This window comes from Marmota marmota, unplaced genomic scaffold (genome assembly GCF_001458135.2).
Source record: "Marmota marmota marmota unplaced genomic scaffold, marMar, whole genome shotgun sequence".
NCBI classification, from domain to species: Eukaryota; Metazoa; Chordata; class Mammalia; order Rodentia; family Sciuridae; genus Marmota; species Marmota marmota.
In genome coordinates, this window is record NW_025999942.1 from 13,005,039 (window position 1) to 13,032,428 (window position 27,390).

General features: G+C 42.4%; 1 protein-coding gene across 7 annotated transcripts in view; it reads right to left on the reverse strand.

The window, feature by feature from the left end:
• Positions 1-11,110: 11,110 nt before the first annotated feature.
• LOC107153243 (zinc finger protein 39-like) overlaps positions 11,111-27,390 on the reverse strand; it is a 33,880-nt gene continuing 17,600 nt past the window's right edge. For all 7 annotated transcript variants that reach the window (XM_048801399.1, XM_015498787.2, XM_048801398.1 and 4 more), the window contains 3 exons: positions 22,631-22,757; positions 15,578-15,670; positions 11,111-13,740 (listed from right to left, as the gene is read on the reverse strand). In XM_048801399.1, coding sequence (XP_048657356.1) covers positions 11,981-13,740; positions 15,578-15,670; positions 22,631-22,757 — 1,980 coding nt within the window. In that variant the 3' untranslated portion in view covers positions 11,111-11,980. The remainder of the gene's footprint in view (positions 13,741-15,577; positions 15,671-22,630; positions 22,758-27,390) is intronic.

Genomic DNA, 27,390 nt, shown 5'->3' on the forward strand with positions numbered 1-27,390 from the left:
GGAGGGAGAGAGAGATATGGGGGAGGGTGGGAGGGAGACAGAGGGACATGGGGGTGAGAGGGAGAGAGGGAGGGAGAAGGAGAGAGAGAGAAGGACAGAGGCAGAAAGCCAACAAAAATTAATTTTGGGTGTCAAGGACTGGGACTGGGCAGGAGGTGGAAGTGGAAATGAGTGCAGCTGCTTTGTGGTTTGGAGGTTTTACTTGAGCATGCTGAGAATGTTTTGAAATCAGAGATGGTAAAGTGGCACCCCCTTTCTCCACAGAAAAGTCTTAACTGGGCTTCTCTGGAAATCTTCACCGTAGTTGACTTTAGGACTGTCAGCAAAAGAGTCTCTACAAAAGAGTTCAATGTAGATAAACTTCCTATTTTCGTGTTGCCCTGTTTTACTTGGCCACTGGCCGATAAGATACCAGTACTCCAGGTGCTGGACACCCCCTTACTAGTTTTCACAAATATATCCAGTAAAGTAGCTTGTAGAAATGTGCAAACAAGGCCTCTGGCCTTGAGCTGGGCTTCACAGAGATGACTACATTTTTAAGATGAGTTATCAACTGGGCTCCATGGTAACAGCTGGCAGGGGGAGGAAAGAAAGGGGAGAAGAAGCTCTCCCCTTCTCAGGTGTTGTTCTTGAAGGGTTAACTTGCCCAAAACAGTGAAAGAAAAAGCTGCTTTATGTGAACTTCTGCAGACTGTGAACTTCTGAGTCCCTCCCCTTACATGCTGGGTATAAAACTCTGAAAATACCTGAACTCAGGATTCAGGGGATTGATTGATTACAGCAAAAGCTGTGCCCTCTGAACCTGGCTGCAGCCAAATAAAACTATTTCCTGCTATCTTCAGTGCCTTGCCTCATTTGTCCCTACAACAGTGGTAGAAAACATTGTGTCATAAATGCCCCGGAATGCTATACTTTAAGTGGTTAATTTTATGCTATGTGAATTTCAATTCTATTTTTTTAAAAAAGAAAAACAGGGATAAAACAGAATAAGGAAAAAAATCAAAAAAGGAAAAAAATTTTTAAAAAGGTACATGATTACCCACTCAAGATGAGATTAATTTTTTAAAAAAGAAAGAAAAGAAAAAAGAACCCTTCCCAGCAACTTCCCCTAAACAGACCTGTGAGCTCTCTCTGGGTGCCCTCTGCAGGGATCCTGGATCCTCTTCCAGCCCTCCCCACTCCAACCTGGCCCCTCTTCCTCCATCTCCTTCCCCTTCTTAGCTCTGACCCCTCTTCCTCTTCCTCCTCCCTAGCCTCAGGTCCTCCTCTCCCCCTCACCCCCTCTCCACCTCCTCTCCTTCCTCCTCCTTAGCCCTGGCCCCTCCTATTCCTCCTCTTCCCTTTCTCCCCCTCCTCTCCTCTCCTCTCCCTCCTCCTTAGCCCTGGCTCCTTCTATGTTTCTTCAGCACATTGAACGTAATGTCCTTGAGGAATTCTAGCATTTTCTCTCCTCTGTAGGTGGTCACACACTGGAAATAGTGACAGCAGGTCTGGTCCACTCACCTCAGGATTCTCTTCTTGAACCACTCTGCTTTAGGTCTTTGGTTGGATGTGATTACAGGCACCCTAGACAATGAATGGCTGGATTCAACAGAGCCCTGCCAACTAGAGGAGGGGAGCCGCATTTCCCAAGCACAGCCACCAGAGGGCCACATCTGGCTGAGTTTCTAGCAGCTGTTTCCTTTGGCCAAGACTTGTCCTTGTAAATTTAAAATTAAAGCATCCTTCAGCTTTTTGAATCAAAAGCAATGAATTGATTGTGAGTCAAGATTCGGTTGTAATAAAAGCTATATGTAGTCAATTTGATTAATTAATGTTTCATATTAATCTTTATAGGCCTCAGATAAATAAAGGAAATGGAAATAATGTGGATCTGCAGTATCTTCTGCAAGAACCTGGGCTGTCTGCGTTTCAGCTAACACCAAGAGAATGTCTGTTCCCTGGACTGGAGTGAAGGGTGCTGAGGATGAGGAATCTCACTTGCTGCCTGGATCTCTGTTTTCAATTACTGCACCTACCATGGATGTACTGATGTCCTGTCTCAATAAAAGTAAGAGTCATGAAGTAAAAAGGCAAAACCCATGTAAAATAAGAATGACGTGGATGTATTTCAAGGACTTTTCAATATCGGAGTTGGTTTTGTTTTTATTATCACCATGGCTCACCATTGCTTCAATTGAGCCAAATGCATGTTGAAACCAGACAGGTCATTTCATAGCTTAAGTGTTGCAAGGTCCCCATTATTCCAGTCCTTAAAGCAGGGTGAGGGATAATAACCTCCTGAAATAGCACTTGCATTGTGAGGTAAAAACAAGGAGAAAACACAGAGAAAATGTAAAGGAGTAGGCGAAAGAGAGGAACCCAGCCTCACAGAGTAAAGAGTAGAAAATCGCCAGGAGGTGGACAGGTGAAGACCAGCAGAGAAAAGGCCCTGGGGGTGGCTTGGAAGCAGCGCAAAAACTGCGAACCAGATCCTGCTCCCGGGGAACATGCTCGGCTGACAGGTATGCCCTGGGCTGTCAGTGTCATGTCAGCGACTTACTTTACCACGTCTCACAGAAACGTCCAAGCTGTACAGACCAAGCTCACAGAAGGTGCTGCAAGAAACCAGGGGCAGTGACTAATTCATGGGAGGGTCCAGGGGCATTTTTCAAGACACTCCTGAAAAGTAGGTGATGTTGGACAGATGAGGCGGGACACCGAGGAATTTTCAGGGAGTAGGTTTATTTAAGCCACAGCAGTCCAGAAGGGCTAATACCTAAGCATCTTTGGACCCTGAGTCTGGAAATTCTTTTGGATTTATATTCAGTGGGGGTGTTTACATGACAATGGGTTAGGCTAGACAGAGGTTTCACAAGTTTTTACCAAGAAAACAGAGATAGTATCTGTAGCATAGCAACAAGCTCTCTTTGAGACAGACTGCATCACAACTTTAGTCTGCAAACCAGGCACTTACAAGGAAAAGGAACCTTCAAACCACAGTGCTGTCTGCAGAAATCCTGCTGACATCTGTAAAGATCTTGTTGATCAAGAGAGAAACTTATATGCTACAGTTATGGTAGGGGGTCTCTTTGATGGGGGATACCTGGTCTGTATCATAGGTAGGTGTCTGTTAGGTAGAGATGGAGGAAACAGTCTGAGAGGTGGGGCTGGAGATGACACCATCTTTGTCATCATTGCCATTGTTATCATTAGAAATCAGTGACAAGCCAGGTATAGTGCTCCATATTTTATATGCACTGTCACCTTGATTTTGAAAATGGCCCTGTTGTTCTCATTTTACAGATGTGGACATTTTCCCCAATATGCAAAACTCTCATAAATAATGCATTAAAACTCATAGTGGAGATTGAAAGAAATCAAGGGCCATCTGTAGGTGTCAACACTGAGGGGGAAGCAGCTTCAGAGGAGTGAGGATGAAGCTGAGAGCAGGAAGAAGGAACTCAGGTGCAGAGACAGGGGCTGCAGCATCCCTGGGCTGGGTGGGACAGGCAGACAATCTGACAGGCGGGTTGCAGTTGCCATTATCATAAGTTGGGCTAGGATTAGATTGACAGCTGGGAGAAGGACACCTACACCACCCTCAGGCCAAGGATGGACTGTCCACACTGTGAATGTGACTGTGTTCATCACCTTTCCATCACCACAGCAAAACATCTGAAACCATCAACATGCCCTGAGAGAAGACTGGCTCATCACCATGACTGTGGTGTGTGGACACTTCCTCGAGTCAGCTGCCCATCTCATCACCAGGACATAGAAAGAAGGAGTAGGAGTAGTGGGCTGGATCCTACCAGGCAGCCCCCAAGAACCAAAGACCTTGGGTGAGGCCCCGTTAAAGTGTCCACTTCTTCTCCTTAGGGCCACGCAGGACCAAACCTTTAACATATGGGCCTGTGGGGGACATTCAGCACCCACCCACAGCAGAGACCAGAGAAAGCTCCTCCAGTTCTTTAGGAGGCAGGCAGGAAGATTCTGTGTGGAAAATAAAGATACCTGCTTGGGAAATGAAAATGCCAGGCCCAGCCTCAGATTCACGCTACCCAGAAGCTGAGGAGCCGAACATCACCAGTGTCTACAAATCTACATTTATACCTGTATTTTACCTAAATCTACATCTGCCTACCTATCATCTATGCCTACCTACCTATTGTCTGTTTTGTATCTATCAATCATCTCTGTCTATGATACCCAAAGAGAGAACTTGGAGGCCCCAAACACACAAAGTTCCTACCGTAAGCACATCTATAATCCAGGGCTGACCTGGCTCAGCAGGGCAGGGAGGTAAGACCTACTAAAGACCCATTTAACCAGTAAGGAAAAACCCGCAAGAAGAAAATCAGCAGTGACAACAGAAACAATAATAAATCATGATAAACTAACAGAGAAAGTACATAATTTAAAGAATTAAAATGAGTTTTCAAAGCCATATGTTAAAGAGAAAATATATCCAAAAGATGAATATGAAATAAAGGCTAGAGAAGTGAAATTTATTGTCACTGACTTTATTGTTTTCATGATTTAAATTCTTCATCGTTATTTTTTTTATTGGTGCACTACAGTTGCATATAATGGTGGGATTTGCTGTTACATATCCATATATGCACATGACACAATAATACGATTTGGCCATTATCAACCCCCAGTATTTCTGTTTCCCTCTCCTCCTCCCTTATGTATCCCTTTCCTATGTTCCACTGATCTCCCTTTGATTTTCATGAGATCTCCGCCCTCTCCCACCTTTCTTTTCCCTCTTCCTCTCATCCACAGATGAGAGACAACACGTGACATTGAGTCTGGTTTATTTTGTTTAACATAATGTTCTTAAGTTCCATCCATTTTCCTGCAAATGGCATAATTTCATTCTTCTTTATGGCTAAATAAACCCACTACATTTTTCCCCCATTCATCTGGTGCCAAATACCATACTAATAACTGCAAATGAATGGTGGGGGCAGAAGGTACATAAACCAAATGATTCTAAAAGGTTTTTAAAACACAGTTTATTATGAGAAAATAAAATGTGATAGGAAAGTAAAAGAAAGTTTAGAATGTTCAAAATGTGAAAAGAGAGAAAGTAGAGAATATGTAGCAGGTGATGCTACAAAGAATAATTTAAAAAATAGAAAAAAAAGCAAAGTAAAGGGAGAAAGAGAGAATAGAATTTGGCTGTTAGCAGAAGAAAGGAGAGAAAGTGAAATAAGAGAAACAAGCAATCAAAAGCAAAACCAACAAACAAAATTCTTTAATCTTCAAAAGTCAAGGAAAACTGTCACTAAAAATGAAAAAAAAAAGAAACAGATATGTATTCGTATATATATCCACAAGCCAATCATCACAGCAAGAAAATGTGAAGAAGAAAGAGGAGGAAGAGGAGGAGGAGGAGGGGAAAGAGGAAGAGGAGAAGGAGGAGTAGGGGAAAGAGGAAAAGGAGGAGGAGGAATAGGGGGAAGAGGAGGAGGAGGAGGGGAAAAAGGAGGAGGAGGTGGAGTAGGGGAAAGGGGAGGAGGAGGAGGAGGGGAAAAAGGAGGAGGAATAGGGGAAAGAGGAAAGGAGGAGGAGGAGGAGGACGAGGGGGAGGAGGAGGGGAAAGAGGAAAAGGAGGAAAAGGAGGAAAAGGAGGAGGAGGAGGGGAAAGAAGAGGAGGAGAAGAAGGAGGAAAATTCTTAATGAAAAATGAAAGAATTTTCCCACTGAGGTGGTAAAAATTTTCCATGAGAATGGATATCGATCACTGCCTCTGCCCCTTGTTCTTTCCATTTTTCCTTGGGCTATGTTTAGATGGGGGGTGAGCTAGGAGTTCTTAACTTCCCTTTTGGTGCTCACCCAGCTGCCAGATGGAGTGGCCTGAAGCTGAGGTGGGTTGAAAGGCTCTCATCTCCCCTTCTGTCCAGGATAAGGTAGGATGGCCTGGGCTGTTTTCATTAGACCTTTGTCTAGACAGATCAGATAGAACATTCCCAGTGTGTTGCTGCTGCTACAGTGTTCTAAGTTCTAAGTGGAGATTTCTGCAGCTGGGGCTTAGTGAAGGAAGAGGAGAAAGAGGAGGAAGAGGTCTCAGGGGCTTTGTTGGGTGATACCACCTTTGGAGAGATTAGATCAACACACCACTAGGGCCTAGCAGTTGCTGATCTCTGTTGGGGTCTCCATCTCAGGAGCCCCCCCAATAACCCTACTCCTGGGGCAGGGAGCCAGTCCTCCACACTCTGCTGGCCACAGTGAGGCCTTGGGCTTAGTCCCCCAGGGCATTCACACCTGCCTTTTCAGTTTCCCGTCTCTCTTCAGCTGGCCACAGGAGCCCTCAGACCCAAAGGGAGAGTGAGTTGGGCTTCCCACTGTGTCTCTGACTTGAGCCCCTGGGTACAACCTTCTCTGTGCCCACTTCACTCGCATTTTGCGTGGTACACCCTAGGCCACACAGTGGGTGCTCAGGAGAATGAATGTGTGCTCTGGTCTCCTGGGTTCTCTCAGCAGCAGGCTGCAGCAAGGTCTGCCCAGGCGGCTCCCCACCTCAGCTCTCCACTTGCTGGTTGAGAGTACTTTCCAAAGACCAATTCACTGTGTAGGCTCTGGATCAGCTAAGCTCAGCTGCTTTTCTGATCAACAGGTGCTTCCAGGCCAATCAGTCCCCATATTTCTGTGTGCTAGCCCACTCCTCTGAGGTGAACCAGTGCCCCATGGCTCTACATCTGGCTTGGCTCCCTTGTACTCTTTCTTGTCCTTTGTTCAGTGTACCTGTTTCTGAGTCTCTAAGATTGTCTGTTGATGAATTTCAATGATATCTCCTTTCACCCATCTCACGGAGCAGCAGTATTCATGCTGCTTGAATCCCAAGACATGGAGCAACTAGGAACGAAACCTTCCTCTATCTAATCCACTGTCTTGAATCTCACTGAATTTAAAACCTAATAGGAAACTTAAGCAGCAGACTTCTTCACCGATGAAGAGAAGATTTGTGAACTGGAGGAAAATTTGAGGAACTAACTCAGAACTCATCCAGGAGAAAATAAAAGCATTTCTGCATATTAAAAATCACAAGTTCCAAGATGGCCTAATTGAAACCGCAAGCTCCCCTCCTCCTCCAAAAACCAAGGTAGTAGGTGCATAAGCTGCATCTTGAGGTAGGTGACTGTGTGAGAACTGTAGCTGAGGGAGGGAGAGGCTGGACCTTGGGAGCCTTGGAGACTAGGGACAGCACACAGAACGGGCAACAAGCCCCCAGCAACTGTGACCTGGCTAGTCATCCAGGGTCGGCTCCTTCCAGGGGAAGACCCAGCCAACTCCACCAGTCCACAAACCCGGGGTTCCAGCTGGAGGGAAGTCTCAGGACAGACTTGCCGCCCAGTTGGGGGAGCTGGCATCATGAGAACATGACAGTACTTCATAAAATTGTGAACTTCCTGGTCTTATTTTAACACATAACATTGGGTAAGGCTGAGTAAACAAGACTCAAGAAATTCAAAACAATTTAAATCATATTGTATATCTTTTCTGACCAAAATGAAATAAAACTATAAATAAACATCAAAAGAAGCTATAGAAATTCATGGAAACTTAACATGCTACTGAATGAATAGCAGGCCATTGACAAAATAAAAAGGGAAAATTGTAAGTGTGCTGAAACAAATGACAACAGAAACACAACATGTGAAAATGTGAAAACTCACAGAATGCTCAAAGAAGTAACAAGAGGGAAGAATGCAGCCATACGTGGTGCATTAACAAAGCCTGACTCAAAATAAAAGGCTGATGTTGGTCTCAAGTTCCAGGAGAGACAGCAAACCAACCCAACACTAGTGGAAGGAAATAAATAATAGGTCAGAGGATGCAGAGCAAGATGGCACTAAGACTGATGATCAACTCCCCAAAGACTTTTAGTTGAAGAACTGTTCATACCAAACCACCTCCACAAGGGCTAAGGAAATGGGGTGAGAGGTCCTCTGCCTGCTTCAGTTGAATATAGCAGGGAGGAAGCAGGTGCCCACACCACCTAACAACACCAAGCAGCATGGAGAGTGCCAGCCTCCTGCCCCAGGGAGGGAGAGAACCACAACTGCCTTGGACGTGAAACCCACAGTCAGCCCAGCCACCCACCCACTATGGTCGCCCAGCCACCCACCCACTATGGTCTATTCACATGGTGGGTCTTGATTCCAACCCAGAGGGAGCTGAAGTCTGTCAGCTGAAGGAGCCCACCCTGTGGTGGACCAGTTAGTTTCTCCTTTGGCTGACAGACTTCAGGTTCCCTCTGGGATGGAATAAACTCACCTGTTCAGCTCATGAACCCCTGGAATACGTCCACTGTGGGCTGCTTGAAGAGTTCTGCTGTTCAGTGTTCCCAGGATCTAGGTGTGCCTGCCCTTTCCATCAACCAGGATGCAGTCCAACCGAGGAGCTGCCTGCTTACAGGGCAACTGCCTGTCAAACCACCCGGGGCTCCACAGCGTGCTCACAGTGCCCCCATTCTCATTCCCAAACCCCAAGGGTCTCCTTGTCTGCACATCCTTGACAATACTTGTTACTGGCCATCATGGAGTAATATGGATTGCAAAATTAACTCGTAAAAGTCTGCAATAATAAAACCAAAAAGCCTCCCTGGGATTTCCTAGGGATGGAGTTGAATCTATACACCAGTTTGATCAATCTCTGACACTTCCTGAAATTGTGAACCTCCCACACAATAAAATGAGTGATTCTTGGTGCCCACCTTCCCTGCCTACCCCAGGGCCGTACTTCCTCCTTTACACAGTGGGCCTGAGCTCACCTGGGAAACTCACAGGGGTCAGGATGGCTGGGGAAGCACAGTGCTGGACTCAAAGCAGGGCAGAGAGTATCTGCGGAATGAGTGAGTGGAAGAGGGAGTGCCAGACACCCAGGGGCAGGATCCACAGGGCACAACCCTCTCCTTGGGGGGCATCAGCCATTGTGTACAAGCCTGCAGTGGGAAAACAGAGTGTCTGCCTATGCTTCCTGCACTGGCCCCTCCACCTGTGAGGGCCACCTGAGGAGGACATGCGGGGAGGTTGCTCCATAAAAGAATCAGCACAAGGGTCCCACTGGTCATTTCTCAGGTGACTTGCTGGGTAACCATCCCAGGACTGTTACACTGATGACCCGTTAGCAGCAATGCAATTGTCAGATGTTTTATGAGAGTATCTGTGAGGTTGTGCATGCTTAGTGGATCCTTCCTGACCAGATGTTAAGACATTTCCATGTCAAAGAGTAAAATCTCAGCTCAGCCCCCTCAGTGAGAACAGGCCCTCTGGGAGAGCACCTCCTGAGTGGAGAGGGAGTGTTCCGTTCTGCAAACTCCCTCAGGAGGTGAAGTTGAACATGGCCTCAGGGCCTGCTTCTGAAGATTGTTTGGGGTGAGGACAGTAGGGGCCATTTATCCTGCCTGGGACACCCTGCCCCTCTCCTACCATGGCTGTGCCTTCCTGGGCCCTGCACACACCTCGAGAGCTCAGAGGATGGGACTGTAGTTAGTGGTGCCAGGGTATGGGGTGAACATAGCTGAGATGGGATGTACTCCTAGGGGAGGGAAGTCACCGTCTTCCTTTAGGTCTCTGATTCTCATCTGGAAAATGGGTATTTGATGACCCTGATGTGCAGGCATGGCGTGTGGCACTAGGTTTAGGCAGGAGAACATGCGAGAGAGCTTGCTACTGGTACTCTCAGGGCTGTGGCACCGTGAGGCAGGTGTGAGTTCACATCACAGGTTCCAGATGAGGTCAGGCTGGAGAGACCAGGCCACAGCCTGAGGTGACACTCCGAGTGCTGGATCTGGGAGCATCACTGTACCTGGCTCACCCACTTATCCAGGGCCCACAGTCAAGGGTCAAGTACTAACCAGTGCAGGCAATTTTCATTACCTTTTCTCTGACCATGGTTGTGGAGCACCTCAACCTGGACCCCCTAGGGATGAACCCCAGGCAGTCCAGAAGAAAAAGCAGCAGCAGGTGAGGGCCTTGAGGTGGGGAGAGGCCTCCAGATCAAGAGAGCAGGTGAGCTTTCTCCTTCAGCTCTTCCCTTCTGCTGTGGCTAGGAGAGGTGCCTCCAGCAAAGAAACTGGGCAGGAGCAGGGTGAGCTGGCTCATGGTGACTTGGGTGAGGTGTGGCTGGGATCCATGGTGGAGGTGACTGGGGGCGATGTGGCAGGAGTCAGGACAGGATCCTGATGGTTAGGGAGCCTGTACAGAGCCCTCAGGTCTCAGGGCTTGGAACCTTTCCCCTGAGCCTCACAGATACCCCACCAGCCTGCCCACTGTGATTGCTGGGCCTGTACATAACACTAGCCTGCTCTCAGGTCTCAGGGCTTGGAACATCCTCCCTGAGCCTCACAGACACCACACAAGCCTGCCCACTGTGAGCGCTGGGCCTGCACATGACACCAGCCTGCTCTCCTCATGGAGAAGATCAAGGGCTGCCTGAGGAAAAAAGTACAGGACAGCGGCTAAGCTGGGCTGTGTGCCTCTCAGGCAGTGCCCAGGGAAGGAGACTCAGGTGGGTACTCCAAAGTCAGGAAGGTCCAATGTGGACAACAGTATGGGCACTGTTTCTTTGAGGCTTCAGTTTCCCTGGTCCCTTCTACAGAGCCCAAAGCTGGATGCAAGTCCAAGGCCTTTTCATTCACACTGTCTGATCTCCTGACCCTGGCATGAGGGTGGTGAGGATGGGACTAGGAATGCTTCAGGGGGCTTTCTGATGGACTTAGATCTGCCTGCCTTCCAGAGCAGTCTTATTAACTTTCAGGAAATGAAGGAGAGCAGTGGGACCCGGAGTCTAGGGACAGTGGAAATGTGAGAGACCCCCTGGCTGGTTGAGGTGGCACAGGCCTTCCTGTAATCCCAGCTGCTGAGGAGGCCAAGGAAGGAGAATTACAAGTTCAAAGCCAGCCACAGTAACTCAGAAAGGCCCTGAGTAGCCTCTATGGCATTCCTGATGCAAGCCTAGTCAGCATCCACCTGCTTCTTTGTTTTGAGATGGGATCTTGCTATGCCACCTGCTTGCCTCCTTCCAACTGCAGTGACTCTGTACATAATGATAAGGACCCTCTGACAGGCAGTATTTTCTGGTATATAGTCAAATATTTTAAAATAATCTCCAATACTATATTCAACACTTTCATTGGAAAATAAACATACAAATTACATATACTGATAATTTCCTTCATTACAAAGTTTATACATAAAAAGTCAGGTGTGTTAAAAGCTTTTACAAGTTAAAGAAATGTATGAAGGTTTACTTTATTCATAAAGTGTTCATGAAAGTTACCTGCCTGATAAGACATTCTCAATTTGTTATTTTTCCATATGATTGTTCCTATTTTCCATAAGCTGACTTGGGAATCAAAGGTGACAGTACAGGTTTCTCTCATGTGGGAATTTTTGCAATATAAAAAGAGAGGTAACTTCTCTCAGAAACTTTATAAAGTGAATTAACTACAGTGGGTTTGCAATGAAATGCAAATAGCTCATGCACTGGTCCAACAGAGTATTTCTTGCTCATGTGAAATAAGAATGGAGCATTCTGGGATACAAGTAGAAAGACCTCTGCTCTCTCCAATAAATTACATTTCTCTTAAGTCCCAGTGCCTGTATCTCTGGCTCTCAAGGCCAGCCACCTGGTATGTCATGCTCACATGAGGCCCAGGATGCATGAGAACTCAGGGAGCAGAACCTGATGAAGTTCTGAGCTGGGCTGGGCTGGGCTGGGCTGTGGGGAATGACTGCCACAGGTACACATTCTGCTGTGCAACTCAGCTCCAGGGCCCACACAGGGCTCTCCCTGGAGGCTGAGCACCCCAGAGAGAACTGGATTCTGGGGACCACAGAGCCTGCTGCGGGGACTTCTCTCTCTGGCATCCCTGGCATCTGCTGACATGTGCCTTCTCGCTAACTCTGTCCCCACACTTGCTCACTGTGGGAGGATTCCCCTGTGTGCATTTTCTGATGCCTGGTGGAAGAGTTCTCCATATACATCATATTCGTGCCGTCTTCCCCAGGTGTGTTCTCTGATGGACAGTGAAGGATGACTTACGGTAGAAAGTTTTCCTGCATTCTTGACATTCATACTGCTTCTCATTCTGGTGAGTCATCTGATGCCTGCTGAGGTATGACTTCTGGTGAAAGGCTTTTTCACACTCGCCGCACTCATAGGGTTTCTCGCCTGTGTGGGTTCTCCGATGCACAGTGAGGTGTGACTTGCAGTAGAAAGCCTTCCTGCAGTCCTCACAGACATAGGGCTTGTGGCCTGTGTGAGCCCTCTGATGGACGGTGAGGGAAGACTTATGCAGGAATGTCTTCCTGCACTCTTCACAGGTGTACGGCTTGCTGCCCGAGTGAGTTTTCTGATGCACAGTGAGGGATGACTTGTGAAGGAAAGCCTTCCTGCAGTGCTCACACTCATAAGGCTTCTCGTCTGTGTGAGTTCCCTGGTGCGTGCTGAGGTGGGACTTTTGATAGAAGGTTTTCCCGCACACATCACACTCATAGGGCTTCTCACCCGTGTGCGTTCTCTGGTGCACGGTGAGGTTAGACTTGCGGTTGAAAGTCTTCCTGCATTCCTTACAGGCATAAGGCTTGTCACCCGTGTGAATTCTCTGGTGCACAGTGAGGTGTGACTTAGAGTAGAAAGTCTTCCTGCAGGCTTCACACGTGTAGGGCTTCTCACCCGTGTGAGTCCTCTGATGCACAGTGAGATCTGATTTACAGTAGAAGCTTTTCCTGCACTTCTTACACTCATAGGGCTTCTCACCTGTGTGAGTTCTCTGATGAATCGTGAGGGACGACTTATGGTAGAATGTCTTCCAGCATTCCTTACACCCATAGGGTTTCTCGCCTGTGTGTGTGCCCTGGTGCCTGCTGAGGTGGGACTTCCGGGAAAAGGATTTCCCACACATACTGCACTCATAGGGCTTCTCCCCTATGGGAGTTTCCTGATGCCTGCTGAGGTGTGACTTCTGGGGAAAGTGCTTTCCATATTCGTAACCTTCAAAGGGTCTTGCTCTTCTGTGAGTCCTCTGGTGCCCAGTAGGTCGTGTCTTCTGACAAAAGTTCTCACATTCATTGACTGTATGGGGCTTTCCCTCTGATTCTGATTGTGACCTGTGGAGTTTCGTAAGGTATGGCTTCTTAACCAATAGCTTCTTGCCACCACTACATTCATCACATTTCAGTCTTCTCTGTATTTTCTTATGTGCACTGACTTTAGAGTTTTTACAGAAAGTTTCCCCACACATATTACATTCTGAAGTTTTCTCTCTTACCTGAGTCATCTCTTGGGCAGTAAGTGCCACCTTATCCAGGGTTTTTCCACCTCCACTGAGTGTGCTGGAGGCCTCTCCCACATGAAGCTTCTTCAGTGTCCACAATGCCTTCACTGTGAAGGATTTCCCCTGTCCACCGTGATGGAACTGCTGCTGCCTACTTTGAACCTTTAGTAGACTTCTTTGATCAGGATGCCTGGGGGGCTTCTCAGGAATGTTAAGACCACTAGGCTCCTCTCCATCCTGCACCTCCTCAGGCTTGCTAGGGAGAAGCTCCTTCTGCCACACATTAAGCCCCTCTGGCCCACTCTTTGGAGCCGGACTTGAAACCTGCTTTGAGCTCAAGTTAAACCTTGTTCCTAATGTGAACCTCTCCTCAGTTGAGGTGCTGCTGTTGGGGAGTACAATTTGCCAGAAATGCCTCTCTTGCTTTTCCTGGCTGGTCTCATTCAGGCCATTCACTTTCTGGACATCTAAAATGATACAAAAAAGAACAATATTCATGAAAAACACATGAGCATTTGCTATGAAATTCAAACACAAAGAAGTGCCTTCTTATCCTAATGACGTGAAACTGCAAAATAACTGTGTTGATTTATGAGTGTTTTGGCCCTAATGAATGTAAAAATTATAATTAATAATTTTAGTATCTATCATGTTACTTTGTTGCTTGAGGTTACTTTATTCTTCTGAAATGTGGGAAGATATTTGGTTAAAACACTCACCGAATGCCTAGCTGAAGGTTTCACTGGTTTCATCTGTTATTTGTTCTGTTCTTTTTCTCTAGTTCTTTCTTACAACATTTGTAGATATAATTCCACCCTGCTGTGCTTCTCTTTCAGGTTTTTAGTGGCCAAGTTTTCTTGGGTTAGCTACTTACATCATGCAGGCATTGCTGATCTGTCTCTCACCTGAGCAGGAATATAGTTTAGGAAAGAACTGCTATCTTTGTGTTTTAGTTTTTACTTTTCCCTAAGGAAATGTAGTAGAAACCTTTGGGGTTTTAAGAATTCAAGTTACCCTTCCCACACTAAAGACAGCTTCCACTTAATTCCTAATCTAATGTATCTATGCTTCTCAGGAAGCTCCAATCCATCTTCTTGCTGGAATATAAAGGATTTGGCTCAGTAAACCAAGCTGAACCTGCCATCTTTGAAATGTATGTTGTTTGTATCAGTTGTTGCTACTGCCTTTCTGGCTCAACACTAATGGCATCCTCTCCCAGTCCCAGGCACATGTACCCTGGCTGGCAGCTCACTGCTTCTGTAGGCTTTTGTGTTTGGAGGTTCAGCCGTCTTCTACTTTCACAGAAAAGAGAGTCTCCTGTACAAATCTATTGTCTTTGAATGATTTCCACAGCATGAAGGGTAAAGGCTAAGTACAAATTCCATTTCCCAACAGACACTGAAGCCTTTCAACATGAAGTTCCTGATTCCCTTGGCCTGCAGACCCAAAGTCTCCCGGTTGTCCTCCCAGTCCAGGACTATCAATTCACATACTTTTAAGCTGGGTGTTCCTCACCTCATGAGTCCTGACGTGGTGCACAAGGCTCCAGCCTTGGACCTCTCTTCTGATTTTCTTATCCATTCCTTAGGTGACAACCTGAATAACTATGATGTAAATACTAGCATTAGGCTATTGATTTCCAAATCTGTATCTCCATTATACTCATGACCAGTCTCAAAAATCTAGATTTTACATCTACCTATGTTTTATATACCAAACTTGGAAAACATCATCTCAAAATGAGCCCAAGGGATGACAATTTACTTAAAACTTTCTTCTCTTTACGTTTCTAAAATCATAACAACATGTTTTTCTTTCTCTCATCCTAATAAAATATTCTTTGTGGCTCTTACTGCCAAATATTATATACATGTGTTATATTTTTTTCTTCAACAAAATGTAAAGAGAAGATGCATTTGTTTCATTAATGTTGTTATCCCCACAGTTTAAAAAAACACTGCCTATAAAGTGATCAACTAGCAAGTGCTAAAGAAATAATGTGAATAAAATGCCTGAAACAGTAGGCTATGAAACTGGAGGAAAGAAAAGTAACCAATCAAAATGTCAAGATCCATATGGGGGTTGGGGGTTTGGGAAAATTTAATGAAGCACACATTATGAGAACATAAACATGGGTGTACATGAGAGAGCACTCCTTGGAGACTGTACAAAGGAAGGGGCTGAAGCACAAGACCTGCTTCCTCAGGATTGGGACCTGAGGAAACACAGATGAAAACAGCTCAACGTGGCTGGTGTCTGTGGGGCTCTCCTTCTGGTCTCCCTGTGCAGCATGCACTGACTGACCTGGGAGGCGCTGGTGTGAGGCTTCGCCTACTGTCCACGGCCCAGCACCTTGCTCCAGCTTGAAGATCACCTCAGGTTTTGCAATGCAGTGCCCTGTTAACAGAAAACAGTGAAAGATTTGTGCCAGGCTGCTTGTCAGGTGCACTTAGGGATGACACAGCCTTTCGGGAGCTGTGCAATGATGAGACTGATCTAAACACTTTGTGAGAGCATCTCACTCACATTATTATGGTCTGGAACAATGTACTGGGGCAGAATTAAACAGCTGGAGAAAGAATTCAATGAATGATTTTTAAGAAAACTGAGGAGACAGAAGAATACAGATGGACAATACAAAGAAGTTAGAAACACACGTTATGAAATGTAGAAGAAATTGGACAAAGACATAGATGAAATAAAAAAGAACCAATCAGAAATCAGGGGAGATAAAAAACTCAATAAAATTAGAAAGAAGAAAGGGAAAAACATAAGCAAACAAGTCAGCTAAAAGCGTAAACAGCATAATTGATCAGAAAGAAGAATCAGTTTCTGATCTTGGAGACAGGTATTTTAAAATAATCATGTCGGATCTTAAAAAGAAAAAGTTAAGAAAAACGAAGAATGCCTTTAAGACTTTTGGTCATCATAAAGAAAGCAAAAATTTGCATTATAGGTATTCCAGACAGAGAATAGACAGACATTTAAAAAATATATGCAATGAAACAACTTGTCAAACTTTTTAATCTGGGAAACATATGGGCATTCAGCCCAGGAAGCTCCCTTATGAATTTTAGCAAAAATGGTCCTTTGAGTCACGTTATAGTAAAACTGTCAAAACTATAAGACAAAGGGAACTGTGAAAACTGCAAGAGAAAAACATCAAGTTACCTACAAAAAAAAATAAATAAATAAATAAAGAGAGACCCCCATTAGAGAAGCAGCAGATTCTCAACAGAAACCTCACAGGATAACATTGAAAGTTCTGGGGGGAAAAATGCTAGCCAAGACTATGTACCCAGAAAAGCTATCCTTCAGAAATAAAGAAGAAAGACTTTCCAAGACAAGCAAAAGCTGAGGGAATTCTTCACCATCAGATGTACAAAAGTGCTTAAGGGAGGAGGAGTCCTACACTAGAAGGGAAAGGATGATAACTACCATCAAGACACACAGAGTACAGAGCATACAAAGAAAAAGAATAAATCCCTATCAATACAGGAAATCACCAAACGAGAATTAACCAGAGAGGAAGAAATGAAACGGATATTCAAAACAACCAGGAAAGAAAATAACAATGACAGGAGTAAGTCTGTACATATCAGTAATAACCCTGAATGTGTAAAAAGAAGAAATTTCCCAAGAGATGACTGAAGGGATAAAAAGAAAACTAGATGCAATGATATGCTGCCTTAAAACCACTTCACAAGGGCAGAGCACAGGGACTGAAAGTGAAGGGGTGGAGAAGGATATGCTCTGCAAATAGGAACCACTTGGAGGAAGATACACCTATACTTGCATCACACAAAGCATATTAAATCAAATCTGCATTATAGAATGCACTACACAGTGATAAAGGAATCAGCAACTGTAAGGACACATACACCCCATGTTGGAGCAATCATTTATAACGCACACATTACTAGATCTAAAAGGAGAAGCAGACGCTAATACAGTATACATGGGGACTTCAACAGTCAGGTCGTCTGGGTAATCAAGGAGCAAAGAAATACTGGTGTTAAACCAGGCCACAGACAAACTGAACCTACAGACACTTCCAGAGCATCTCACCCAATGGCTGAAAGATATACATTTTTCTCATAAGCATATTGAATGTTCTCTAGGGTAGATAAAATGTTAGGAGACAAAATAAGTCTCTACAAATTAAAAAAAAATTAAAATCATGCTATGTGTCCTTCTCTGACTATGATGGAAAAAAACAGATGTTGACAATAAAATACACATTAGAAATTTTACCAATATGTGGAACTAAATATTCTTTGAATGACTGATTGGTAAGAAAGAAATTAAAATGCAAATTTTAGAATTTATTGAGATAAATGAATTTGAAAAACACAGTAGCCAAAACCTATGGGTACAAAATCAGTACTATGGAGCAAAAATGCCACTAAAGGGGAAGTTTACAGCAATAAGTACCTACATCCATACAAAACAAAACAAAAATAAAAAAATTGAGACTGAAAACAAAACAAACAAAGGACCAATAAAACAAAATTTTTCTTTTCTTTTTTAAGATAAATGAAACTGACAAATTTTTAGCTAAGCTAACCAAGGAAGAAAGAAGATTCAAATAAATTACAATAGACATGACAAAGAACACATTTAAAGTGAAATCACAGAAACACAAAGGACTATTAACAACTATACACCAATTAAAAACCTGGAAAATATGGATAACTTGCTGGACATACAAACTACCAAAATTGAACCACGAAGACATACAAAATCTGAACAGACTAATAATTCACAATGAGACTAAATCCCGAATGAAAAAGCTCCCGACAAAGTAAAGCCCAGGAAGGACTGGAGAGTTTCACTGGTAAATTGTGTCAACTTTTAAAGAAGAACTAACATGAATTCTAAAGTTATTCCCAAGTCTTGAAAGGGAGGGAACCCTCCAAACTCAATAAATTAGAACAGCATTACCCTTGATATCAAAAGACACAACAACAAAAATAAACAAACAACAACAAAAAAACAAAACTAAAGACCAATAATCCAAGGAGATGAACATGAACGCAATTCTCAACAAAATGTTAACAAATAAAATTAAAGAGGACACAAGATCATACACCATGATCATATGTGACTTATCCCAAGGATGCAACACTGGCTCAATATATGCAAATCCATAAATGTAATTCATCATATCAACAGAATGGAGAATTAAAACTATATGCACAAGCAACAATAAGTGTTGGCAAGGATGTGAGGGAAAAGGTACACTCATACGTTGCTGGTGGCACTGCAAATTGATGTAACCACTCTGGAAAGCAGTAAGGAGGTTCCTTAAAAAACTGGGAATGGAACCACCATTTGACCAAGCTATCTATACCACTCCTGGGTCTATATCCAAAGGACTTAAAATGAGCATACTATAGTGATGCAGCCACGTAACATTTATAGCAGCTCAATTCACAGTAGCTAAACTGTGGAAGCAACTTAGATGCCCTTCAATAGATGAATGGATAAAGAAACTGTGGTATACATACACAATGGAACATTCTCAGCATTAAAAGAGAATAAAATTATGGCATTTGCAAGTAAATGGATAGAGTTGGAGAATATCATGCTAATTGAAGTAAGCCAACCCCCAAAACCCAAAGACCGAATGTTCTCTCTGATAAGGGGATGCTCATCCATAATGGGGCAGGGTGTGGGTGGGCATGGGAAGAATGGAGGAACTTTGGGCAAAGGGGAGGGAGGGGCAGAGAGGAGACTTGGGGGTAGCAAAAAAACCCCACAAAACAATATGCATATCTCAACAGACACAAAAAGGAAGATCATAAAATTCAACATCCTTTTATTAATACAACTCTCAAAAACTTAGAAGGAATATACCTTAGTGCCATAGGGGCTAAATATGACAAACCCATGGCCTACATCTTTTTATTTCTTTAATGGACACAATACCTTTATTTTATTTATTATTTATTTATTCATTTTATTTTATTTTTTTTAGAGAGAGAGAGAGAGAGAGAGAGAATTTTTTAATATTTATTTTTTAGTTTTCGGCGGACACAACATCTTTGTTTGTATGTGGTGCTGAGGATCAAACCCGGGCCGCACACATGCCAGGCAAGCGTGCTACCGCTTGAGCCACATCCCCACCCCCAATTCATTATTTATTTTTGTCTGGTCCTGAGAGTCAAACCCAGTGCCTCACATGCTAGGCAAGTGCTCTGCCACTGAGCTACAACTCCAGCCCCAGCCTACATCTTAATGAATGGGGAAAACCTAAAATTGTTTCCTCTAAAATATGTAGTAAGAAAAGGGTCTACTTTTACCACAATTATTTAACATAGTACTGGAAATAAGACAAGTGAACAAAATAAAGGGCATGCAGATCAGAAAGGAGGTCAAACTGTCCTTATATACAAATGATATGATTTTGTATTTACAGGAAAACCTAAAGATTCCAACAAAAAAAACTGTTAGAATAAATAAATGAATTCAGTATGATTTCAGGGAACAAAATCAACATAAAAATCTGTAGTTTTTAAAATACAATAATGAAATTGCTGAGATTAAAAAACAAGAAAACAATCCCATTCATAATAGCTACTGAAAAATAAAACATTTAGAATAAATTTTACCAAGCAACTGATGAATCTCTGTGAAAATTATGAAATACTGAAAGAAATTAAAGACAAACACGTGCGCGCGTGTGCACACACATGCACAGAGAAGGACAAACCAGTGTTATAAATTGGGAGAGCATTTACTGGGAAAAAAGAGTTCTAAACTTTATATGGATGCACAAAAGATCCTGAATAGTAAAAGCAATTATGAACAAAATGAACAAATCTGGAATTAGTATAAAAGCTGTCTTCAAAACACACCACAAAGTGACAATAACAAATACATCAGGATACTGGCATAAGAAAAGACAAATAGGCCAATGGAACATGAGAGAGAAACCAATAGTAAATCTATATATTTACAGCCAACTGATTTTCACGAGGGGCAGCATAAGCATATATTGAGAAAGGAAGCTTTCTTCAGTAAATGCTCGGAAAACTGGATATCCACGTGACGATGGAAGATATTAGACCCCACCTCTCACCACATAAAGAAATCAACACAAAACATACTAAAAACTTCAATATTAAGACTTGAAATTATGAAACTGCAAAGGGAAAACAGGGGATTTCACTTCAGGACATTGATCAAAGCAAAGTTTTTGTTTTTTGATATGGGATCTTGTTATGTTTGCACAGGCTGGTCTCAAAACTCCTGGGCTGGACTGACTCTTCCACTTTATCCTCCTGAATGCTGGGACTAAGGCATGCACCAGCAAGCCCTACGCAAAAAATTTTTTTGACATGACCCCAAAAGCACAGACAAAAATAGCAAAAACTGATAAATTAGATTATATCAAAGTAGGCTGAGTGCAGTGGTGCATGCCTGTAATCCCAGCAGCTCAGGAGGTTGAGGCAGAAGGATTCCGAGCTTAAAGCCAGCCTCGGCAATGGCAAGGTGCTAAGCAACTCAGTGAGATCCTGTCTATAAATAAAATACAAAATAGGGCTGGGGATATGGCTCAGTGGTCAATTGTCCCTAAATTCAATCCCCAGCACCAAAACAACAACAACAACAACAACAACAACAAAAGATTATGTCAAACTAAAAGGCTTCTGACAAAAAAACAATTAGCAGAGTGTATAGTCAATGCATCTAATGCAGAAAATATTTACCATTTACCCCAAAAACATTAATTTCTGGAATATATGAGGAATTCAACAGCAGAGAAATAAACCAATTAAAAACTGAACAGATGACCAGAATAGGCATTCTCAAAAGAGGACACAAACAATCCACAAGTATATGACTAAACCTCCAGGTCTCTAATCAGAACCCGGAGGAGGCATTAATGCACTGCAGTCTGCAGTCAGCAGTCAGCGTGGCTATTATCAAAATGATACAATGTAATACAGGCCTGTAGGATACAGAGGAAGAAGTGCTCTCCCATGCTGTGGGTGGGAATGAGAAAGAGAGATGCTATGAAAACCAGTAGGAAGTTTTCTCAAAAAATTAGAAATAGAACTACCACATGATACAGTCAGTTGCCCATAGCCAAAGGAGGCGAACCCAGTGCTTTGAAGAGAAAACTATTGTGGGAAGCCATTCTCGCACGTGATTTGAGTTACCTCCCTGGCTGGATGAGAGGTGCTTAGACACAGCTGTGTCAGAGCCTTCCCCACCCTGTCCCAGGTGCGAGGGCTTGTCCGTGTGGAGGGTGTGCCTGACCACTGATCCGAAGACCAATCAATGACCCTTACCTTGGACCCCTCGACCTTCACTGGATGGAATTTTCCCTTGAATTTTTTGTTCCCCAATAAAAGCTCACTCCCTGGCATGTTCCCTCTCTCTCGCTGGCCTCTCATGTTAACCTCACCACCACATTAGGTGGCTGGAGGCAGGAGCTAGGAGGAGCTGTCTCTGGGCTGGGCAAATAAGGAAATGAGAATTATGTCTGTTTAATTTTAAAACTCACTAGTTAATTTTTATGCTTCGAACCTCTATTATGAAGCTAGCGTGCTGGTCGCGTGGCTGAAACTATGCTTAGCACATTTACTGCAGTACTATTCACAAAAGCCATGATGAGGATCAACTTTGGTATGCATGGACAGATGAAAGGATAAAGAAAACTCGGTACACATACACATTTAGAAAACAAAATTCCATCATTTGTAGCAACATGAATGTAACTAAAGAACATTATGTTAACTAAAATTAGTCAGGAGGAGAAAAACAAATCCTGCATATTCTCCCATGTGTGGAGAGAACTGTGTTTACCAGAGCATGGGAAGGGTACAGGGGAAAGAAGGTGGGTTAGTATGTTCAGGGTTGCTTTAGGATAGGAGGAATAACTTCTAATATTCTGTAACACAGAAGAACAACTATGGTTGACAACAATTAACTGAACATTTCAAAATAGCTAGTAAAGGGCTGGAATTGTGGCTCAGGAGTAGAGTGTTTGCCTATCACGCTTAAGGCACTGGGTTCAAAACTTAGCACCACATAAAAATAAATAAAACAAAGGTATTGTATCTATCTATAACTAAAAATAAAAATAAAAAAAGATAGTAAAAAGAATTTTAAATGATCCCAATATAAAGAAGTGATATATATGTGAGTGATGAACTTGCCAATTACCCTGATCTGATCATTACACACTATATACCTGTATTGAAATGTCACACTCTACCCCATAAACATGTGCAATTACTATGTCAGTTAAAAACACATAATAGTAATATTAAAACTTAAAAATGATTCCTATATTTGCTGACAAAGAAAATGCTTCTAGTAAGATTACCAGGGGATTTCACTCACCCAAGGACACCAGGCTTCTGTAGGTCTCCAGCATCACATCCCTGTAGAGGATCCTCTGAGCATCATCCAGGTCCTGCCACTCCTCCCAGGTGAAGTCCACGGACACATCCTCGAAGGACACCATCCCCTGTAATGGTACATGTCTCTTTAGCCCAAGCCTTCCACCCTGGGTCAGAAAAGGAATATGGAGCTCACTCTTGTGTGTGAACAAGTATCTTAGGTAAGATGCAACTTATGTTGTGTGTGGTGGTGCACACCTGTAATCCTAGCAATTTGGGAGGCTGAGGCAGGTGAACTGCCAAGTTCAAAGCTAGCCTCTGCAAATTAGTGAGACCCTGTCTTGTAATTAAAAAAAATACTATTAAAGAATTCTTATAGATTCATAACTATTCTTTTTTTCCTAGCAAGAACAGGATGAATACGATTCTACTCCTGAAAAGAGCTGAATCCAGTCTGAAGACATAAACACATATTAGGGACAATGTGTTAGTTGAACTAAGCCACATGTTCGGCATAGAACAGGGCGATAAAGAAATAGAAAATGACAAAACCAGATTGTTACCAGGTTGAACTTCACTGTTATATCTTCTATCTGAATTCTCATGAATATGAAGCAACAGAAGTCAAGATGTGAAAGCCACAAAACATGCAGGTTAATGGAACTACAAACAACAACATATACAGGGGAATATTCCTGTGTGAGTTGACCAATGAAATGTGTTCAGATAACTCAAAACAGGGTGCTTTTGCATTTCAACCCCTAGCACCATTCCAACGCCTTAAATTTCATGTGCCCACTGTTGGCAAATCACTTACAAATTAAAGTACATAGTCATATTTCCCTCCCAAATTCAAAAGATATACTAGTGTCCACATAAAAGTGAGCATCACCCACTTCTTACACAGCATGTAAATAATGAGGGGTCAGTAAAAAGTTGTAAGTTACCTGAAAAGGTGTGTGGTGAAAGGAGAATGCAGAAGGACTCAAGGGAGAGCTGGGCAGTGCGGGTGTGGGGACACAAAAACAGAATCAGGAGTAGAATTTGGTGCTTATTTGTTATGCCTAGAGTGGAAATGGGAGTCTACTTCCAAGGTGTCTGGGCAACAGCTAGAAAGGAGCTGAATGTAAACTAAAATTGAGGGAAGAAGAGATAATGACTAAGATGGGATGAAATGTGAGCACAGTGTTCAAGTCTCTGCATCGACATGTGGGGAAGGCCAACTGGCAAGTGAATACTGGCTCTAGAGCTCAGAGGAGAGATTTAAAGTGAGGATAAAGATTCAGGAAACAGTGACTACAGGGCAGCTAAAGCCTCTGGAGTGGGTGGAATGGCTCAGAAAGAACTGGGAGACAAAAGTTGTGTTTTTTAAGATGTAGTCGTGTTTGTCATGGTGTCTCAGCCCGCTGGAGACTGGGTTGGGAGGGCATAAGTAGGACCTATCTGACACTATTTTTCCATAACAGGTTTTAAATCAACCTATCTATACCTGAGAACATGATGCTTCCATTAATATAATGTTAAAACTAGGTTACTGGCTTAGGGAGAATGGATGTCCTTATGATGTATAATTTTACTGTCCATGAATATGGTAGTCTTTTCATTTGCTCAGTTCTGTTTTGCATCCTTTACTTTTTTCCCTTTCATATACTCATATATTTTTCTTCTTAAATGTATTGCTAGGTTTTTGTGTTTTTTTTTGCTTTGGTGTTTCTGTTATTGTATTAATGTTCTCTTGAACATGAGGATTTTTTTTTCTAATGATGATTTAATAAACAAATTGCAAAAAAGAAGGCGGCTTCAAAATCCATCTTCTAGACTGAAAGCTCTTGAGACTTAGGTTTTATCTCCTCTATTATTGAAAGATGTCCAAGGAGGATTTTTGGTGGAAATATGATAGAAGTTAAAAATGATAGATCTCAAAACACAAAGGGAATTCCCCCTGAAAACCACTGGTTGAAATGAGAAATGTTATTTCTCACCCAAGTACAAAGTGGTACAAGTTTTCTGAGAGACAATTTGGCAAAATGATTCAAGATTTCTAAAATTCAAATTCCTTTTAATCAGGAAATTATATATTTAGGTGTTTTTCTGTGTAGTATGATTCCACCTTATTCTATATCCAAATCTATAAATTTCTATCTATATTTATATATAGCACATAAAATACCAAAATGTTAACAGTGGTAGGTTGAATAAAGTTCAATTATTTACATTTTCATTTCATTTTTAAATATGGAACATATTTTTCTTGTGTGATTTTCAAAAATGGCAGATTTATTATAAAAGATTCAGATTCAGAGGCCAGGATAGAGTACGTGGCTAGGATCCTGGGTTCGATCCCCAGCGCAAGTGAACAAACAAATGAATAAATAAAAGATTTATGCCAGAATTCCTACTGAATGTTTCAAAATTTTGCTTAAGATTTCCAACAAGCTACATGGTTACCTGATCCCATCTCCCCAAACCAAGCTATCTGATTATCTGATCCCAGTTCCTATTCTTTTGTTGTTGTTGTTATTATCTTGTTGAATGTTAATTTATTGAATGTTCTTACTGGAATAGTTTTGAGGATACTCTTTTTTGTTTTTAGGTATAAATTACAAGGGTATCATCATAATCTTTCTCATTTTTGAGTTTCTCTTTTCATTTAAATTAATTAGTACTTTTCCTACAGTGGAAAATAGTCATAGTGAAGCAGCAACTTCACCCTTTCTTGCTTCCCTGGTCATGCTGCCTTTTAGGCCTGGAGATTTACATTTATCATGTTAAAAAGAATGTCCTGAGTTCTGTTATTGAGGGTCTTATTTTTTAGATACCTTCTGCATATCTATGTGGATCATAGGATTTTTTTCTATAGAATGATGAATACAATAAAATACATTAATTGACTTCTTAATATTGACCTTTTCTTAATTCCCAGAACACATATTTATAAATCTTCAGTTTTCATGGCATGTTTTTCTCCCTTCCTTGCTGTTCATGTTCCCGTAGGTTCCATCAGGTTTCCATTCTTCTTTCAGTCTCTCAGGTTCTCTCTGAGCCATTTTACCCATTCAGGTGGCTTCAGCTGTCCCTGAGGTCTTGCTGCTGTTAACGTCTTTATCTTTTCCTTAACCCTCTCTTAGGTTCTCTGAGTAATTTCACCCTCAGGAAGCCTAGGATCCAAGGGCCAGTGTTTAGTCCTGAGAAGGTATCCCTATCCACTCCCTGGCTTACACAGCTACCTTCTTGATGTATCTTCACACAGTGGAGGTCACCAGTCCTATGAGGTTAGGGCCAGCACTGATGGCCTCATTAAGCCACAGTTACCTCCTAAAAGCCTCATCTCCAAATGAAGTAACATTAGGCTTTAGGAGTAGGCTTCATCATATAAATTCCTTGGGGACACACTTCATCCATTGCATTGTTATATCTTTCTTTGAAAAAAGTTTAAGTACCCTCTTGCAGTGAAATTCAAGCAGGCTTGTATTTCCTCACTTGCTTTTAGCTGATCAAAGGCATTTGGATGAGGTGAAATGTGATCTCAGAAGTTGTAGGAGCCACACACAGGTCTCTACTATCTCCCCCTTTCCTGAGGGCTAACAATGCTACAAAAAGAAATAATCCTCTCTCTGGTACTCTGAAGCAAAGAGCAACAAACACTTCTCTGACCCTTCAAACATAGGAACTATAAGTCAAAAAGAAACATTTGCTTCTAATCTACCTAGAAATATTAACACCACAACAAAACAAAACCAACACCATGAACAATGACAATGACCAAGACAAAGCTGGTGATCCATGTTTTCTTAAAGCTAATTGAAGGGGCTAAAACAGTACCAAGTGGCTCACTACCTACCCACAGTGCTACTTAAGCAGCTGTCACTCATGAACTTACTTAGAATGACAGCAACTATGCAATATATTACTAAGTCATGTGTTTACCTACAGCTCAAGGAAAATAGGCTGAAAAGTAGAATGATAGCAGTATATTTCAGTTACTTTCATTATTTAGGAAAATACCATAATGCCGAATTCATGAAAGAAAAAGCCACAGAAAAGGCAGGAATAAAAAAGAATAAGGAACTATTAGAAATGTGAGGACATGTAAGATTCCAAAACTCTGAAAGTGTTTTTCATTTCTTATTTTACTATATAAAAAACTTTTAAGGTTGTCTCTAATAGTTCTCACAGAAAAACATACACAAATGCCTTCAAAATGTAACAAATCTCTTCATGATAAGTAAAAAATTATTTTATGACATTGTTAAGACCTATGAATAGATTAAATTTACCTCCAGAGGTAAAATGGAACAGATTTAGAATGAAGTCCTCCTAGGAAAACTGAGGCTGAAAAAAACACATTAACGTTGGGGGAAAAACCCCACAAAGCCAAATCTCAAAAACAAACAAACAAACAAACAAACAAAAACCCAGAAATAGGTGAAATGATAAAGACATAAATCTATCTATGCTTTCTAAGAGTCATAACATCATAAAAACAGTCAACCTGGCATAGTGGAGCATGTATGTGGCCCCAGTTACTCTGAGGTACAGCTGAGGCAGGAGGATGCAAGTTCAAGGCCAGTCTAGGCAACTTATGGAAACCCTATCTCAAAATTTAAAAGGGTGGGGGAGGCAGCTCAGTGGTAAAGCACCTCAGGTTCAATCCCCAGTACCAAAAAACAAAACTACCACCAAACCAATCAAACTGAAGAAAAATTGATGGTGGGTTAAGGCAAAAAGGCTTTAAAAAAAATTTTTAAATTTTTAAAAATT